Raw genomic sequence first — 20,595 nt, 5'->3', positions numbered from 1 at the left:
TTTTCTTACTTTCAGATGGGCACCTTTAAGGCACATGATGGTGAATATTTTTTAGAACCTCTGATGAAAGCGGATGGAGGTGAACATGAAGATGAGCATAACAAACCACATCTTATATACAGGCATGAAGAACTTAAAAAAAAGTATCAGAAATCCCATAAACCCTGTGAAGTTTCAGGTATAGTCATACTTCAAATTTCAATGTGACTTTTTCAAATGTCAGATCTTTAAAAAAAGAAAAAAGCAGGTTTTAAATTTTGTACATAATATTTATCTCCAGATTGTTCCAGTAGAACCTACACATTCCTTTCACATAGGCTTAGCAACCATTTCTTTTTTCTGCCAGTGGCTAATTCAAATGTAGGACAAAATGTGCATGTAAAAAAAATAAATTCATGGTATTGCAAGAATTTCATTGTGGGTTTACTTTTACACCTATATTGTTCCAGACGTAAATATTTAAAGAGTAGATCCACAGGAGTAGTTGTTTCTTATATTCACAGAAGATAACGAATTTATTGCAAGTCTAACAGATAATACAGGACATCGGTCTTCTTTAATAATGGAAGCATGTAGTATTACCCATTAAAGTAGATTTTTATCTGTATGAGTATTTTAATAATTTATTCATACTACATATTCATAATATTTAGTTTTATTTAAAATAAAGGACAGTGGAGTAATTTACAAGCATACTATTAGGATATGTGACAAGTGACTGGTTGTACCTTCATAGCTTCACAGTATATAGGTTAATTGTTAAGCAAAGTAATTTAAGAGTGAGAATGTATGCAGTGAAAGTGACTATGAAAGACAAAAAACGCTTTAATGCCGTTAAGCAGGGAGTAGAAAGCCTGTGCTTTAAACTAATGTTTTTAGTGGGGCAGAAAACTTTCAGTAGTTGTGTTTTATAGTTATGTATGCATCTTCGTAGTTGGAAAATAGTATAATGTGAGAAAGGCACCTGCAACTACCATCAAAGTACAAAAACTAGACAAAAGAGTGGGATTAGAAAGGATTTATTGGAAATTGTAGGTGTCCATAGACTCATTCTAAGCACTGAGATACCATCTGCTTTGGGATATAATGATGTAGTAGCCTTTGAAGATCCTGCCTGAGCAAGGCATTCTTAACCTTTATATTATACTAGTGCCATTTAAAAGTATTTTTCATTTTGTTGGAAACATAATTTTTTTTTTAAGTCTAGTGACATAAGTGCTTTTTTTTTTTTTGCTTGTGATAGAAGCATACCAGGTTCACTTATTTGGCTTCAAAGAAAACACAACTGGGTGGAGATTCACAATAGGAGAAAGCAGCTTATATTTGGTTCAGCTTGGCATTTAGAGACATCCTGTCTAATTAAAATTCTACACCTTTCATGAGACTGAAATCTGCATTTATGCATTTTGAATGTACTTGCACTTCGGGAATGTTTAAGCAAGGCTGAGTGCATAAATGTGAGTATCTAAAGAAAAGGAAAATAATAAAATTTCAACTTCACTTTCTTAAGGAATATCTGTCCAGGTGTTTGAAAATATAAATTACAAAAATAATGGTGTAGCTTGGGAGGCTACTGTTTTTAATTTTAGAAAACTCTTAAAGCATATTTTATACTCAGAAACAATATGTTGAGAATTCTGTTTTTCTGTAGATATTAAGTCCAGAAAGCAACCATTATGATCATCTTACCTTTCACTAGAATTTGTTGAATGCATATCTTTTCTTTAGCTCTAATTTAGGAAGCCAATGCTATCTATTCATTGATTGTCACTGCAGAACAAGGAGTTAGTACTTTGTTTGAAAATCAAGCAAGTGTTGTTATTCCAAATTTTTTTTGTTGTTGTTAATGATGAATAATATGCATTGAACCAAAGTAGAGGTCTTTCTGTTTGTGTGGCTTGTTTTGTTTTTTTTCTATGTTGGCATGAGAATTCTATTAATATAAGCAACCTAGTGTGAGAAGAAGTCTCCAAGCATTCAGAATATGATCATTTCCCCACTTTTCATTTATTGGAGCAACTACAAAAGGCTGAGTCAGGGATTACTGTCGTTTTGGGGGGAGCAAAGTTGCGGAAATGTTCATGGAGAAAAACTTTGTATTGTTATATTTCTGTCCTTCTAAAGAAGAGATTTGTCTCCTTTAATGCTAATCTTGCCTGGTTATTCACATCATCCCTGAACCTTGACAGAGGATAGGGAAAGGCATAGCATTCTGAACATCATTTTAGTTAGAAGTAATTATCATGGTCCAATTTCAAAAAGTGTCTAACTAATTTTTTCCTCACTTTGTACTGGTTTCTTCTAAACTAAATTGCTGACGAGAAAGGTACAAGCCTTACCCAAATCAGGATAGGACATCTGCTGAATTTTCTCTATACATGTTTCCTTAATATAGAGAAGCTCATCTGAGTTTATCATAATGTGTTTTTGATAAATATGATAGCTATTACTCATCCACTTGTTGATTTCTGGTGTTTATAAACAAAATTAATTTGATTTGTTCTGGTATTGAATTCATCTTGGGTGGTCCATAAATTTAGTTTGTCCTAAACTCCCACTTTAAATACAGATGCTGTTTCCCATTTAGCCAGTACTCTGAAATATCAGATGCTTTCTGTGCTCTAGTAAAGATAATGTGCATATGAGATTGCTTCAGCCAGTTCTCTTCAGTGCATCAAACTCGGTCAATCTGAACCCATCTAAGATATGTAGGTGCTCACGGACAAGTTCCTTTTCAAAGCTAGTCCCCAAATTCTCCCCTCATTATTGTTAATGCTAATAGTTTTTGCAATTATCATAGCTATATTTGGCGACTGACTTTTAGACAATTACTCAGCAAACTTTAAGGTGCTTACTTTTGTCCCTCTATTGTCCCTCTACCGTTGTTTTCTGGCTGCATTGTGCCATAACTTTAAAGAGGACAGACTATTGACCTGTCAAAAGTAGCTTAAAGTTTATGGATGTGGACTTTTCCCTTTAAATATGGAATACATAGATTTAAATCCATAGATTTAGTGGAGGATGACAGAGTTGGGATCTCTGAATTCTTGAGTCAGTGCTGTAGTGGCTAAGTCATTAGAATAAAAAGATTAGGAGACATATCCTTTGGTACCTAGCTTTGAGAGGAAATCTAGCTTCCAGAAAGACAGTGGAGGTTTGTTCTGAGGGGGCTGAAGTGTCCGGTTAGATGCTTAAGTTCTGGAGACTAGTCAGAATTCAGATATGCCTTTCAGTTAAGTATTTTTATGTGGGCTATTGCTAAGGTGACTCCCTGATCAATGCATGGAATTTTGTATCAGGCATCAGAAGCCTCTGGTGACTGGACTATACAGGATAATTGGAAGTATTACAGTACTTAGTTTAGAGGTGTCTGAGTAGGTTCTATAGTTCCTTAGAACCTGATCCTACATAATGAATATTCAACAAAACTGTCAAGGAAGTCACTAAAGTCTTTTGATGTGTACTTATGAAGTAAACTATATGAATGTAGTGTTATATGAATGAAAAAAGTCAATAGGGACTTGAATCCCGGACTCAGACCTAGTCTTTGTTATGGTTTGTTTTGATTGGTTCCATTGGTGTCAAAGGTTTGTGTGTTTAAAATAAAATAAAAATATTTAACTTGCTTCCTTTGTTGCACTGCTTAAGCTGTAGTGCTTATCTCCTTCCAGCATGTGTGTTTGGACTATACTGCATTCTAGGAACTGTATAATACTGCTATCTCTTAATTTTTAGCAAGATTTTTAGCAATTAATCCATCTATGATAGAACTATTTGATAATGCACAAGATATCTAATTTGATGCTCCTGTTATAGCCTTCCATGTTTAATTTTTTTTTTTTTTTTTTTTTTTTAGTTCTTGCAATGGTTGTCTTGGAAATAAGATCATAAATATAAGTTCACTTTGTCTATTTTGGGCAGCCTTTTGCCTGTTTCGCTTCTTAAATTTAGAAACTGCATTCAACAGTAAATCTTTTTTTATTTTACAGAAAAAGAGTTGAAGAGCACTTTACTACATCCAACCTTCAGCAGTTTAAATGAAGAGAGCAATGTTTTACAGAAGTCTCACAGTTTAGAGTATGCTTTAAATAACCTATCTATAGAGGATGGTGGCAATCCACATTCCAGGAAAAAACGTTTTCTTTCTTATCCAAGATATGTAGAAGTCATGGTTACAGCTGACACCAAAATGGTTCGTCACCATGGGCAGAATTTACAGCACTACATACTAACACTGATGTCAATAGTAAGTAAATTTAAGTTCATAAGAATTAGCAATTTCACTTATTTCTGTTCAGTTGTTTTCCGTTCTGCAACTTCCCTGTCTTCGCTTGAATCCAGTATTAAAAGAGATTCCATAAACTTTAAAAAAAAAAAAAAAAAAAATTAGGGCCAGAACTTCAGACTATGAATCTTTTCGGTTTAATGCAGTAAGGTGTATAGGTGAAATGCTGTGACCTATTTCCTGATTTGCTGTTACATTAGAAGAATTCTTAGGCTTCAGTGAGTTAAACATATGGATTAATTACAGCCAGCAGAGGTTAAAATGCATTGTGAAAAAATGCTTGGTTATAGTAATCCTAGTTTTTTCAAGTAACTTCAAATTAATATGGATCAGACTTTGAGTTGGCATCATTTAGTTGAGCTCTTTCTGTGGTGAATTCTTTCTTGAACCAAGAGTTACTTCTTGTACTGATTCAGGATGTAGTACAACAAGCTCTGAAAAATCAAAGTTTACCATGACATCTGTTGAACCATTTTTTAGGAAAAGGTGTGCTAAAATATTTTGCATAGTAATTATTTATAGATTTCTGTCCTTCCATCTATTCAAGAAGCTTAATTTATATGAAACTTCATCTAACATCAGGCTTGCAAATTAAGACACCTACATAGAGGTATCTATGGAGAGATCTGCTTTAAATAATACAAAGCTATTTACTTAACCAGTTATAGACGTGTGCTTTTGGATGAACAGAATAGCTCTCTAGTTTCCACTGGGATCAGTTCATTTGCTTTATAGAAGTGTCCAGTGCCATTTAAGATGCCAGAGAACATCTAACTTAGCCTCAGCTGCTGCTTCACAGAGGTGTGCAAGTTCCATGTAGATCATGTGTCTTATCTGCCAGTTCTATGTAGGTGTCTGATATCATATAGCATCTGACTAGATGACACTAGATAATGTGTAGTTAGGCAACTGAGCCAAGTTCTGCTCACTGTAATGTCTAAATCTCCAGCTAATGGCAGTAGAGGTGCTGTTGCCTATTATACAGATGTCGGCACCTAAATTTAGAAGATGGATTTTTCTTTAGTTTACAAGAAAAATAATGAAATTTTAAGGAAGATTAGCATACTTTATTTTGAAAAAGTTTTCTGAATTTTTCTGCTGGCAGTGGTGTGAAGGTCTGAAAAGTTCATGTATTAAAATAAAATATTGAAAGTTGGATTTTTTCTTTAACTTATAGTATAGACTGAATTTGGTATTCTTATAGAAACAACTGATCCCAAAGATGCCATTTTTTGTAAAGTTACTTTTTTTTAATACTGTACTAAGCTGTACTAAGAAATGAAATGAAGGGGTCAAAACATTATTTAAGATGGAAGCTGTTTTTTGTAAAACTTTAGAATAAGATGAAATGGAACATTTATTGTATAACTTTCATGAGGTGCTGTTGTGATTATAGCTAATGTAATTCATTATGTTCTTTTTAAAGAACAAACTTTGTTCCTGCATCTGTAGATATTGTACTTTCAACCACTATTCCTTACAGTGCAATGTTTCTTGTGTCTTTTTACTTACATAATTGGACTTCTACTTGGTAAATAGGATATGCATTGTATAATTGCTGCTAAAGATAGTCTATATGAACTGTTCGGAAGATCCAGCATTTAACATATATATGTGTGAGTGAAATAATACTAGTTCTTTGCTAAAAAGCTTGTGATTTCATTCTTGTGCTTACCTTATACTGTAAAATATTAGAGCTTGAGTCAGTTATTGCTGGCTTTGAGGTAATGGCATGTGATAAACCACTACATCTCTAATGTGAATTTAATATTTTTACTGTGGTATTCAGTGAGATGTATAGCTGGCATCTTCTGTCAGCTCTTTTTCTAGATGTATATCTGCTACTTCTAAATGTAATCTTGAAACAAAAGTTTAAGACTTTATTTCTAGAAATGTTTAGCTTTTATAAATGCAGATTTTTTTTTTAAATATAAAATCAGTTCTGAATTCTGAAAGATTTTCTTCACAGTTCAGTTAATTTCCTCCCCACCCCTGCAAGAATAAGTATCCCAATTTGTATCCCTTCTCCTTGAAGCATTTCAGCGGTGTCATAGAATCACAGAATTAAGTTGAAAGGGACCTTTGGAAGTCATCTGGTCCAACCCTCTACTCATATATATATTGCTTTGTCAAACAAATCAAATGATGCATATGAAGATACAGTCTTCAATCTCTTTTCTCTTCCTTCTTTACCATAATAGTTATTTTTCAGTAAGTTAGTAATAAATGCGAAGAATAGGAAAACAAATTATTACCACTCCCTGCTGTGTAATCTGTATTAGAATTAATCAGTATGCAGGTGGGTCATTTCTTGACCCACAGCCTATTAGTGTTTGAAATAGAACCATTATTAGTTTTATTTCATTACCCATAAAGAGAAGAAATTAATCTGTTAAATTTTATCTTTTCTGCCATTATACAGATAGCTTTGATTATTAAATATAATGGTACTTGTATCTGGTCAAGCAATGTCTCCTGTTACAGGAAATTGTCAGGTTGCTGGCATTTTAAATGAATCAAGCATTATACTTTACTCTTACAATCATTCTGAAACTTTTAAGGATATTCGGTTTTGGCTTGGATTTTAAAGAAACCTAAAAAGTTTAAGCAAATAAATCCTATTAAATTTTAATGAAACTTAGACATCTAGCTCCCAGAAGAACTTTTGAAACCCTGGCCCATTTTTCTTGTCTTTTTTTCCTTTTTTTTTTTTTTTGGCATCAACAAAGTCAGCAAAGTTAACTTGCTGCTATAAGGTACTGTTTTATGAGTGGAAAATAAGAACTGAAATATACTGCTAAATATTTTTAGGGTTTTAAGTGTCTTGTCACTCATCCAATTCAACCTGAAAAGGCTTAACTCTCAGCATGCAAGTAATCCCATTGAACTGGAACTGGAATGCATTTTCTCATTTCTTTAAAATTGCATAAATCTTGGCAAGATGAGTATTCACAGTATTTACACTATGTCTTGGAAATACTTACTAGTTCTGATTGAAATATGTATATAAAAGTACAAGAAATACCTTGGCCATAGGACTTTATAAAAAATGCAATAAGAAGTGGTATTATTTAATGCGAAATGATAAATAAAATAAAGAAATCTGTGATTGCTTAACTTGCAATGTTCTTTCTTGTTCCTCCAAGTGTTGCATCAGCAGAACAGGCAGTAGGTACTATTAGGTGCCCTAAGATTTTGTAGCTGGAGCACTGTATCTTAGGCACATCGTGTTGTGACAGTTTGAAGTCCCTAACAGAAAGGCTTGATCTTAGCAACTGAAATACTTTAGACAGTAGAGTTTATGGTAAAAGCACCAAAACCTCATCAAATCTGGTTCCATGATACGTTTTGAGGTACAGTCCTCATTTTCTGAATCAGGTACCTGATTACTGACATCTTTTTAAGAAATGGACTGCTTATATAGTTAGCTTGGTAATAAAAACTTCTTGGTCTGTTCTTACTCTGCTTGCAGCAAGAACTTTGTAATCGTGCCTTTCTGAAAAAAAAACTTGACATGTAAATCCACCTGTGGTAGAGCTATATTGGCCAGCTCAGATCGTGAACTTGGCTGACTGCCTAGTCATGTGAGTGCTAGAGTTAGAGCATGGGAGGGGGGCAGCCATGCATTCAAGGAGAGGATTGAGACAGCATCAATTTATATCGTTTAAGTTAAATTTTTCTAGTTGTAGTCTTGTTTATACTTTTTTTTTTTGCAATTCTGACAGCTAATCATCAGCATTGATCATGAAATATTTTCTATGTGGAAACATCCTGTGCAGCAGTGTGCTGCCACTGTCATTAAAAAAAACAGCCAAATGATTTTGTCCTAATATATATGGGATTAATTTAAAGAATGTCTTTATACTTTCTTTGCAGTTCATACCATGCTGCTGGTAACAGTTCATTTCCATAACACTCTGGGAAAACTAGTGTTTAAGAATATTTGGCATTAGTGATTCTGCCATATAGTCATAATTTTAAAAAGTCAGTAGATTTGAATAATTTGTAGGTTAATCATTTCATTTGTATGGCTAGCATCTGAAAGGCAATAAATATTTTTAAATTTAAAATTTAGAAACAAGTATATTGTTTCTTGAATCTACTACTTAAACTGCTAAGCTTGTCTTTTACCCCTTTGTCACTCAGATCAGTGTATTACTGCTAATGCTTCAGGAATGTTCAGTGAAATCTAGAGAGCCAGCACAAAGGCATTTGCTTCTTGCTTAAGCTCTATACCTTATCGTGTTTCTTCTTCTGTATGTATAAAACCACACAATCTTGTGCACTTTGATGTGGGTAAAAGCAAAATGGGTATTTGATTGCACACCAATGAATATACATGGCCGGAAACAATTATTTTCAAAGTATCATTCATACAAAATTATCTGAGCTAGTCTTGTTGCTTATATTGACATACAGATATCTATATGGGCATAAAAAAAATCCTATTTTTTTTAAATTGCGACTGTACTTGTATTCCAGCTCCAGGGTGCCTCTGTATTAAATGTCATAATGCCTCATACCTCATGACATGTTGAGGTCTACCAGCTAATACAGAGATATTAGAGCCAGCAGTGTGCCCGGGTGGCCAAGGCAGCCAACACCACCCTGGCTTGTATCAGAAATAGCGTCACCAGCAGGACTAGGGAAGTGATTGTCCCCCTGTACGTGGCACTGGTGAGGCCGCACCTCAAATACTGTGTTCAGTTTTGGGCCCCTAACTACAAGAAAGACATTGAGGTGCTGGAGAATGTGCAAGGAGGGGCAATGAAGCTGGTGAAGGGCCCAAAGCACAAGTCCTGTGAGGAGCAGCTGAGGGAACTGGGGTGGTTTAGCCTGGAGAAAAGGAGGCTGAGGGGAGACCTTATCGCTCTCTATAGCTACCTGAAAGGAGGTTGTAGCCGGGTTGGTGTTGGTCTCTTCTCCCAAGTAACAAGTGATAGGATGAGAGGAAATGGCCTCATGTTGCACCAGGGGAGGTTTAGATTGGATATTAGGAAAAACTTCTTCACCAAAAGTGTTATCAAGCATTGGAACAGGCTGCCCAGGGAAGTGGTTGAGTCACCATCCCTGGAGGGATTTAAAAGACATGTGGATGTGGTGCTTAGGGACATGGTTTAGTGGTGGACTTGGCACTGTTAGGTTAACAGTTGGACTTTGTGATCATAAAGGTCTTTTCCAACCTAAATGATTCTATGAAATTTTGCAGTACGTTGGCAGGCACATACTTGCCCATCTGTACAATTCACTGCTGTTAGTGCTGTTTACTACTACTGCTACCTCGGTGGTGATGCTGGTTGTTGTTAATTAGATATTTAATGATTAGAGTAGTACTTGTCTCTAAGATTTTCTCCTCAGTAGTACAGGGTTCAAGGTCTGTCCCTATGGTGAAACCTCAGTACTGTTTAACTATGACAAAGGTCTTGCTCTAAGCTACCTGGAACTCATCTCATGTGTAAGAAGGAGACATTTTGCCAAGCAACACTCATATGTCTTTCTCTGAGTAACTTCTCTAGAAGTCTGGCTATGGTTGTGCCTTGTGAAATTACCTCTTCAGGTAGTTTCTTTCCTTCAGAAGGAAGGATGGATGCTTTGACATTTGAGCTGTACATGATGGCATTTGATGTGATCTGATTATAGCCTTGGTGCATATTTTCATCAAAAGGCTGTAGATGATGATGACTAAGTCACATTTACTGAGTTATTGCAATATTAAAGGGATATATATATTTGCAACCATCTCAGTCCCAAGTTGGAGATAACGCAGAGAGCACAAGCATCCCTGGCAGGGTGACTCAGCCTTTAAAAGGGATGTATTCTTTCTTTTTGCCTCCACTAGAGCACAACAGGGAGTCATCTGGAACCTCTACTTGGTTAACTCTGGGGATGGTAGATTGAAGAGGCCTTGGGTGAGGGGATAGGAGATGGCCTAAAACTCATAGGGGAAAAAAATGGTAACTCTGAGGTGCATATATATACTTATGCATGAGGAGTCTCTGCTGGCATTAGTTTCCACTAGTGAAAGCACAAGTTTGTACAGAAATGGATGGAACAGAATAGGAATAACACCAGCAGAAATTACACAGCTCTTTCTCATTCTCTCAGTGAAGCAATAAACTCTGTGATGACTTCTTTATCTCATGACTTCAGACAATTCTGGGGTCTTACGAACTATATGACAGAATCAGGATATGACAATGGAAGAAGCGAAGGAGAAATCTCCCAGATTCTGATTATCTTGCATCCTTTCAGCACTACAGTGATAAATAAGAGATTGTTGGAGCCTGCAAAAGACACGTGAGCTAAGAAGTGATATCATGTTTCTTTCAAGGGATATGAATGTTTGTATTGTCCTGGTACCATGGTTGTGTGTAACAGAGAAGAGGAAAGAAAAAGAGGTCTTGTGATACAATATTTAGGAAAAAAGAGCTGAATAAGTTAAATTCAATTTGGATATATCATTTACTTATCTTCCAGCCTGTAGTTATACTTGCTTGTTTACTAGCACCTTTTCTAAATCGGGCATTTTGCTACAATTCATAGTCCCAGTTTAATGGACAATTACAACAGGGATGGCAAGAGAAACTTAACTTTGTTGTGACCAAGTTGCTTCCAGTCACCTGGCAGCCACAGCTGTGGTGATGACAAGATCTGACTTAATCTTTGTGAATTTAATGAAAATGAAAGCTGTGATCCTTCCACTGAAGGGTAACTAGCTTCATTTATTATTATTTTTTCCCTTCCTTTGTTGTTGTGCCGTCTGAACTGTTCTGTGGTGTGGATGCTGGGTTTGAGAGTCTGAAAAATCTCTTGAAACTTATTTCCTTTTGTCCTGGCTATTACCTCCTACTTCTGTAAAGCCTGGATTTAGATCACTGTAAAGCAAGTAGATCTGGAAATTGTAGAGAAATTGTGTATTCTATCAAATTCTTATCCCATTTCATCATGCTTTTTCATGATGCTTCTAATAAGAGAGCATTGAAAGATATATCCTTAGAGTACAGGAGCAGGGAGTACTTATCCCGTTACTTTTTTCACTAAAAATAAGAATCTCATATTCCAGATCTTTGATACTTCCCTGTATTGATCTATCATTTGAAGTCTCAATTGATGATTTTAGCCTGTACAGTTCCCTAGGTAAATCTTCAAGTTGGTTTGTAGTTTTCATCTCTCAGGATTTTTCTCTTCACACATATGTTCAGTCAGCCTGCAGAATATACCTGACTTCACTGGTAAGGGTATCTCATTATGAGCACAGAGTCTTAGTCTTTCATCCTTTGAAAGCAGTGGTAATAACTAAATGGTTGGAAGTCATGAAAGTGCCCATGAGACACAGGATCTATATTTTGACTCAAAAGTAGGGTTAATGAGAGCAGTGTTACTTTTATGTTTAGCTGGAGCTTACCTGTCTCCAGTATGAGAGAAAGTATGCTTCAGATTCTGGTGAGAACTGCTGGCCTCAGGTGTCTAAGTGACATAATTTCAGGCCTCAGCTGTTCTCCAGACAGAGATAGCCAGTACATTAATGCAGATAGTGCATGGATATGGTGTTGAAGGTCCTGCAACAGATTCTCTTCAGATGTGCAATGAGATATTCTTCTCTTCTTAAACTTACTCAGTCTAATGCATCTCCTCTGAGGTATGAGTAACTTGTATTGTGTTTTGAAGAAATACTTTTGCTCAAATATTTTAAATGGACTTGGGTCAACAGGCACGAAGGAGGACACCTCACTCTGGGTTTTGTGTTGGTTTCTTTGCCTCCTCTATGTTTTCAAATTTTGTTAGCAGATAACCTGAACAGACAGCACTTGCACAACAGTAACAGATTTTTTTTTTCAAGGGACTATTAATGTACACGAGGGAACATCCATCAACTACAGTAATAACCATAAACAAGAAATGCTAAGTTTTAATCCCAAGAAGGCTCCAGCCTGGACTCCTTGCCCAGATCGTTCCAATCACCTAGGATCAGAAATGAGTCTTCTTATAAGCTTGAGGAGTGGGCCCATGTGAACCTCACAAACAGGGGCCAAGTACAAGATCTTACAGTTGGGTTGGGGCAATCCTCAATATTGATACAGGCTGGGAGATGAGTGGATTGAGAGCAGCCCTGCCGAGAAGGACTTGAGGATACTGGTGGATGAAAGATTGGATGTGAGCCAGCAATGTGCTCTTGCAGCCCAGAAAACAAACCATATCCTGGGCTACATCAGAAGAAGCATAGCTAGCAGGTGGAGGGGGAGGTGATTCTCCCCTTCTACTCCACTCTCATGAGGCCGCATCAGAAGTACTGCATCCAGCTCTGGGGCCTCCAGTACAAGAGGGGCATGGACCTGTTGGAGCAGGTTCAGAGGAGGGCCACAGAGATGATCAAAGGGCTGGAGCACCTCTCCTGTGAGGACAGGCTGAGAGAGTTGCGGTTGTTCAGCCTGGAGAAGAGAAGGCTCTGGGGAGACCTTATAGCAGCCTTTCAATATATAAAGAGGACTCATAAGATCAAGAGACTTTTTACTAAGGCCTGTAGTTGACAGGAAAAGGGGTAACAGTTTTAAACTGGAAGAGGATAGGTTTAGATTGGATATAAGGAAGAATTTTTTTATGATGAGGGTGGTGAGACACTGGAACAGGTTGTCCAGAGAAGTTGTGGATGTGCCCCATCTTTGGAAGAGTTGAAGGCCAGGTTGGATGGGGCTTTGAGCAACCTGATCTAGTGAAAGATGTCCCTGCCTGTGGGTGGGGGGAGAGTTGGACTAGAAGATCTTTAAGGGTCCCTTCCAACCCAAACCATTCTAGGATTCTGTTTACTGTATTTCTATTGCAGTGCCTGTTTCAACATTATAATCTAGATATGAAACAGTCTGGCTTTTACCTGTTCCATAAAAGATAAAACTTGTATAGGTTTATGCTGTAACAAATTCTCTGTTGTAAGTGCCTCATAGCAGCTTAAGTGGTAGGAAAGTCAGTGCTTGGGACAAGTGTCTTCACATTATAAGCCAAAGATCGTCGCAGATCTCGTTTCAGATTCCTCTCTGAAATGATTTTGGAATGCCATATGACCCCATCTTCTGTTTCTTCTTTGCTAGAGAGAAATAAATCTTGAAGTAGTTGGGCTGGAGTTAATCCCCTCTAACCTCATACATCTGAAAATTAGACACCTCGTCTCCCTCCATGGTAAAGGGATGAAGAAATGAAATAACATCTTGTGGTCCTGAATGAAAATACGTGTATCTAAATAAGCGTCTGCAGATAGGCATGTCTGCACAACAGTTCATTGTTTCTCCTTCTCCATTGTCCATTGAAGGAATTTAGAGAGCTAGCTTACTGTTAGTTACATGAGCTGAGATGAATGTGATAACTGTCTTACGTTATTCTAAGATAACAATTCATTCATGAACATACCTTAACTGTGATATTTCATGAGGAGGATAAATATCCAGAAGTATCCTCTGTAGGTTTATTAAAGTGGATCTCAAACTGTACGAACATATGAGCTAGATAGTTTGTGGTAGTTTAAAAGTACTTTTGATAGTATTAAAATGGTAGTTTTATTCAATTCAAATTTAGATAACCCCTGCTGCCTATATAGTGCTTGAGCCCTTATAGGCACATGTTCTTGGATAAAGGTATTCTGAATGTGTCTGTGCCTAACGGAACTCTTCAGCGAGTGCTTGACAGATGCTCCTTATTCCCACCTTGGAATAATTGGATACTTGGTGGTTAGTAACCAAGAATGGAGTCCACGTGGAAGGAAGCAGACAATGGCTGTGCTGCTCTGAAATGTGTTCCCCACATGGATTCCAAAACTCAGGCGTATTCCCTGTCCTTATTGAATCCTCTGTTTCCAGCTTGTGTATCAACAAAAGAATGAACACAATGCTGCACATTGTGCTCTCTCCAGTTTAGAGAAAGGGAAGGCATGAGTCAGTGGGAGCTAGTGCTCTGTCAGTTCCAACTTTTAGAAGAATTACTTGGTCTCAGGTACATAGTATTCATACACAGCTAAGCGGTGGTTTCACAAGCAATTTGAGCCAGTTTAAGTTGAGGCTACTTTGGAAAGAAGTCTGTTCTTCTGCACCTTTCCCTCTGTCAGCATCTGTGTCGGAGGGGCTGCATCAGGAATGAGATCATGTTGATCAATATAACGTGATACAAAAAAAAGGAAAAAAAAAAAATAGTTTTGCAGATGGGTCGGTTCCTTGATCCTGTTACTTTTGTAGCCTTGCAGCCTTAGCACAAGCTGGAAGGGAGGAAAGCCAGTACTACTGTGTTTGTTAGCAACTCATGTTTAGGTAAGGCTGTCATTCAACAACTGCTCTAAGCCAAACTGTAGAATCCGTATGGATGGAACATCAGAAGCTGTTACTGAGAATGAATGAATTTTTTTATTGCTTTTATGAAGAAAAAGTTTCAAAAAGTGGTTCACTTTGGTGTATAGGATTGACTCATGATTTTTACTATCTGTCTGTAAGATTATATATAAAAATGCCTCTTGGGTATGTAAATATGAATTTTGTGAATGAAGAAAGAAACCTTTGTATGTCATGTATGTTTTCAATACAGGTTTACAACTCAGTTCAGCTTCTATTAAAAGCAAGGCCAAAAACTTACAGGTTCAAAGTTGCTTTCTAAAGCCCTCTTAATATTTTAGGTATTGATTCTACAAATCATCCCCATAAAACAGATTATGTCTATGACAGTGACATTATTTTTGTTCTTTCTTTGATATTTTATCAGTTTTACAAGGTATAATAAGCTTACTTTGTACACTAGCATTTCAACATGATGTCTAAGTGTTTAGAAATGAATATAAAATTATAGCTACTTGGATATTAAAACCTGCATTTTTTGCATTTAAGAAGGATATTTTAGGATAGTTACTGTTTACGTGGAAATTAGTATTGAAAAACAGCATGTGTGCGCGTTCTGATCTTTGTGTGTATAGTAAATATGAGCTATTTTGAGTTAGCATGTTAGTTTAAAAACCGGGCAACCCAAACTATTTTGGGTTTGTCACCATATCCTTGCATAGGTAGGTACAGTCAGATACCTGAGTCCCCTGTTGTGAAGCAACTTGAGGGTTTTTTTGATAACTTGTTTTCATGACAAAAAGAGATGTGGTTTATCAGATGAGTTTAATATTCTAAACTTCTGACTTTTTTCTCTTTAGGTTGCAGCAATCTATAAAGATTCAAGTATTGGAAATCTTATAAATATAGTTATTGTAAAATTAATTGTAATTCACAATGAACAGGTAGGAAAAATAAATATTAAAAAGATTTCTTTATAGTAAAAGAAACATGAATACATGAATTTGCGTTGTAATTCTGAAGTTTAAAATATTTTAGTTTTAAACACAAAGTATTTCCTTTAAATATAAAATTTTGTTTTAAAATAGGAGACTAAATGTCAAATGTGAGGTTAACTGCAGAGCCTTTATTTAATGCCTGTATTCCCCCATCTCTCTATCAGCACTTCCTGTTGACCTAAATGGACATAAATCAGATACTACGCAAAAGCTTATGGCATAACTACCTAAAGCGTGGTTATGTGCATGGAAACATGACAGGGAAAGGGCAGCTTTTATAGGGGGTTTTGATGGAGAGGTTTCAGCCCTAACAGCTGTAATATTTTAAGATTGTAAGAAGTATACACTTTTCAAATACATGTTTTTATATTTATTTATCATAAATGTCACACTATTTTTAATATTTAACATGTGCTGCGTGCTCACATACATTGATTAAAATAATGAGTTCTCATGATTGATGACTTGTAGGTAAATGAAGGTTTGATCCTACAGACAAATCTGTGTGAGTGAACTCTTATTTGGAGTCCTGCTGACTTCCTTTCCATACACAGTCATTATTTTGCAGATTAGGGGCACAAATAATAAAATAAGAAATGCATGTGCATGAATATTAAAACCCTTATTTGTTTGTTTTGGGGTTTTTTTGCCATTTCTTTCTTAGGAAGGACCAGCTATCACATTTAATGCAGCTACCACTCTTCGTAATTTTTGCTTATGGCAGCAAGCACAAAACACTTTGGATGATGCTCACCCTTCTCATCATGATACTGCTGTTCTTATCACTAGGTACAGTATCTGAAGTAGCCATAATTACTCAGCTAGGTGAGACAAATGCTTCAGTTTCTTTTTTACATCATCATTTTTTAATCATTCCACTGATACTGTTCATAGATAATTGAAGTGAATAAAGATTGTCTTGCACTTCCCAAACCACTGATTATCAATACGTGAGCAATTACTCTGGTGATGCTATGTTGGTAGCTAACAATCTCACGAACCTTTTATTAAAGATGGTGGAACTTACTTAGACCTGAAATTGTTGCGAGGAAATTAAGTCTTTAACCATTGTATGTACATGTGATAGGGGTGAGGTGTTGTGTGTAATGGAATCATTACTTTTTTTCCCCCAGTGTTCAAGCTGGACACACTCCAGCACTTCAAACTGTTTTGATATTTGTCCTGAATTTTACATTGTTATTTTGGCAGATGGTCCACTACATAAGGTAGTTTCAAGTATACTGCAATCTGCATGTTTTTCAGCAGCATTTCATGCTTGATCTACCTTCTGCATTGTAGAGAAATAACACAGTATTTGAATTTTTATTCTTTGCAAGCTAGAATGAAAGCCATACTGCAAGCTTAGTTTGGTGAATTTAAATTACTTCTTTCACTAGAATGCAAATTGTTTGTAAGGACTGTAAGATTAAAAATTGAGAATCAGATTTGCAATCGCTGTAATTAATATAGCAACAGTAAAATACTTTAAAAATGTTATTTTATTTGCTGTAATAATTTTAATTAAATCTTTTCTTTCAAGGGAAGATATCTGCAGAGCTAGAGAGAAGTGTGATACTCTTGGTGAGTTATTCTTTTTTAATCAGTATGATTTTCTAGCAGAAAATATGTAAGTGAATTTCACTGTAGGGAGAAAAATCAATTAGGAATCAATCAGAAAATAGATGCAAAATTTAAGTCACACAGACAAAAAAAAAAAAAAATCAGCTTATCGATGCTGTTCTGTCCTGGCACATGCTTTAGTACCAGGTAGTTTTTCGTTTTGTGTAAAGTTGCTGCATAGTTGAGGCATGATTTTCAACTTGGGTGCCATAGTATTTATTTATAGTGTCACTCCTTCTGCATGAAAATTCATTCTGTTAAGCTTTTATACAAGGATTCAATTTTGCAGGTTTAGCAGAGCTAGGTACAATGTGTGACCCACTACGCAGCTGTTCTATAAGTGAAGAAAATGGATTGAGTGCTGCTTTTACTATAGCGCATGAGCTTGGACATGTGTAAGTACCTATTTCCCAGCAGGTAAATTTTTTTAATTTCCTTTTGGATATGACCAATTTCCAATGATGGGCTCCGTGTTTCTAAGAGGCCACAGTCTGCTACGTCATTTTAGAAGAGTCATTATATCTGCCCCTTGCAGTGAGCCAGCTCTGCCCACCACCTAGAAGTAGAGAAATTGCGAATTTTATAACCTGGCTGATTGGTATCCTAAATTATGGGAGATAACTTGTCATACAGCTGTATTCTGTCCTTTTGTCATATGAACTGGTTGGGACACTGGGACAGGTATCTTTTAGATGTGCAAAATAATCCTGTTAACTGCAATTGCATTCTAGCCCTGATAGGAATTTACCTTTAAGAAAAGACAATTGTTAATATAACGCAGAAATATTCTTCCTTGTGTTTGATCCTTTCAGAATACAATAGAGTAACACAAAGAGAAATACTTTACACAGAAAAATAAGAGGAGATGACAGCATTTTATTTTATGAAGCATACCTCATCAGTGATGGCAGAAAGGTGCTATACTCTATCTAGCTCCATGAGGCATGCCACAGTGTAGGTAACAATGACGTTACAGAGCTCAGTAGCTAGTTTGTTGATTTTCATGTGCCTGGAAGTTCACTTACATACATGCCATTTGTCATGGTACTTAAACTGAGATATAAAATAAGATGATGTGTTAGTTGCATAAATATGATGTTGATGTGCTCTGTAGTTCGTTTTTGTTACTGAATAATAAGAGTTATGATGTGAATATCGGGGTAATATGTTATGGGCAGTCTAGTGACAGCCTGTATGTTCAGTTGAGGAGACGGGTTATTCATTTAAAGTAGCATACTCCCAAAACACTGGAGTTTTTCTTTTGAGCTAAAGAACTATGTAATTGTAAAATTCTTACTGTGTCCAGCATTATTGAATTAGGAGCCTTTTGAATAAGGAGAGAATTTTGTAAGGCATTTTTACGATACCTATTGCCACAATGTCAGATAGTCATATTAAGTGAGTCCTGTTAAATTAAGGCATTTTAAAACTCAAAACTCAGGCATTTATTGCTACAACTAAGAGAGTTTCAATTAATTATTGCTGAATTTGTTTTGGAGGTGTCTATTTTGCTTTTTAGATTTAATGTGCCTCATGATGACAGTTTTAAATGTAAAGAAGCTGGAATTAAACATCAATACCATGTGATGGCTCCAACTTTAAATTACCATACAAGTCCATGGACCTGGTCAAAATGTAGTCAAAAATATATCACTGAATTTCTTGAGTAAGTATCAGTATAATGCTATGTTTTTGTTGATTTTTGGTGGTTTGTTTTTGTTTTGTTTTTTCCAATTTCATGTCTTTCTGAGAAGTATTTCAAAGATATTGCTTAAATACCATTTTGGGTTGTTCTTAGGTTTAACCACTGACTTGTAGGGCCTCAGTCCTCCGGAAAAATACATGAATTTAACTCTTTGGACAATTCATGACTTTGTTAAAGTTGCAGTCAACACATAAAGCTAAGAAGATTTTTTTTAATATAGTGGCATTGGTTAGTGAAAATATCTTTAGTATGATTTTAGTAGGTCAGAATAGACACCCTTTATTTTCAGAAGTTTTTCTTTAAAAAATAAGTGGCAGGTATAATTTCGGCAGTATTATCTTTTTTCCTGTAACAATGTGAAAATGAGAAATGACAGCCAGAAAGCAAACAAACTTAAGCTTTGTTTGGTGGATATAATGCAAAATCCAATAAAGGAAAATCAAGTGACCTGGTTTATTTTATTAATTTTAATTGAAGTCATTATATAGGCATGGAGGCATGCAAACCCATAACTCTGCTGAGATACACATATGTAAGTGTTGTGTGAATAGCCTCCTGGTGAATTAAGAGCAATTTATTCACATTTTGTTCCTGTTTTTACAACAGTACTGGTTATGGTGAATGTCTCCTAGACAAACCTAGTGGCAGAATATATGATCTTTCCTCTCAGCTGCCTGGGTCAATGTATGATGTCAACAAGCAATGTGAACTTATGTTTGGTCTTGGATCACAAGTGTGCCCATATCTGGTGAGTGAACAACACTTGGACTCATGCTTAGTCTATACTAAAAAAAAGACTGAAAAGTAGGTTTAGAAATGAAATCTCAGGATTTCTGATTTTGGAAGAATTTTATCCTGAAATATGTCAAAGTTGAGGTTCTATTCTGTTGAAGGGGGAAGAGTTCAGTGGAGAGCATTGCAGCTCCGTGTGCTAGAAATATACAGAATTAAAAAGTCGGATGAATTAATATTGATTTGCACATCTGTGAATGTGATTATAATTCCTTTAAAAGATCTGAAACTGCATAAATTAAGGCTCCCTCCAAGGGAATTATTTCAACACTGTCTACAAGTGTTTCCACGTTATAGCTCCTTTCTTACGTGAACAGGTCTTTCTTACCTGGTTCTTTTAGTGCTTTTTAAAAAATTATATCTTGAAAGTTAATATATTAATTCAAATATTTGTTCTAAATATTTAGTCCAAAATGTAGATTCCGTCCACTCTGTCAAACAGTCAAAAAATATTTTCATGCCTGTTAGAGTGTACATTTTGTATACTTAAAATTTCTTTAAAGCAGAATTGGGATCTAGAAGGAAAACTTGAGTAGATTAATAATGAAAGTTAAGTTATATTTTGAAAACTTAATGTGGCCAGTGCAATGTAAAATAAATACAGATATAACATTATGACTTCACTTATTACTGTCAAGATGTCATGCGGAATTAGATTTTGGACCAACTTGTCAAATACCTCTACTAATATTGCAAGGCTTGTTGAAGCTGTTTAAAGGAGAGAATTTAAGATGAGATTCAGACTGAATGAAGTGGAGCTTTTGGTGAGGTAAAATGTTTAGGAGGAGTCGGGCTTTGTGGGAATATTGTAGGAAAATAAAGGGGGATTCAAAGACCTGAAGATGGTGTTACTGAAGACTGCTTTGTAAATTTTGTAATCCATTAAGA

General features: G+C 35.9%; 1 protein-coding gene across 3 annotated transcripts in view; it reads left to right on the top strand.

Moving 5' to 3' along the window:
- ADAMTS20 (ADAM metallopeptidase with thrombospondin type 1 motif 20) overlaps nucleotides 1-20,595 on the top strand; it is a 105,347-nt gene that overhangs the window by 14,146 nt on the left and 70,606 nt on the right. For all 3 annotated transcript variants that reach the window (XM_075744984.1, XM_075744976.1, XM_075744967.1), the window contains exons 3-10: nucleotides 16-178; nucleotides 3,990-4,246; nucleotides 15,453-15,536; nucleotides 16,255-16,379; nucleotides 17,131-17,171; nucleotides 17,500-17,605; nucleotides 18,730-18,876; nucleotides 19,522-19,663. In XM_075744984.1, coding sequence (XP_075601099.1) covers nucleotides 16-178; nucleotides 3,990-4,246; nucleotides 15,453-15,536; nucleotides 16,255-16,379; nucleotides 17,131-17,171; nucleotides 17,500-17,605; nucleotides 18,730-18,876; nucleotides 19,522-19,663 — 1,065 coding nt within the window. The remainder of the gene's footprint in view (nucleotides 1-15; nucleotides 179-3,989; nucleotides 4,247-15,452; nucleotides 15,537-16,254; nucleotides 16,380-17,130; nucleotides 17,172-17,499; nucleotides 17,606-18,729; nucleotides 18,877-19,521; nucleotides 19,664-20,595) is intronic.

This window comes from Balearica regulorum, chromosome 1, assembly GCF_011004875.1.
Source record: "Balearica regulorum gibbericeps isolate bBalReg1 chromosome 1, bBalReg1.pri, whole genome shotgun sequence".
Classification (NCBI taxonomy): domain Eukaryota; kingdom Metazoa; phylum Chordata; class Aves; order Gruiformes; family Gruidae; genus Balearica; species Balearica regulorum.
The sequence above is the reverse complement of the archived record's forward strand: the minus strand, read 5'-3'. Positions and strand labels throughout refer to the sequence as shown.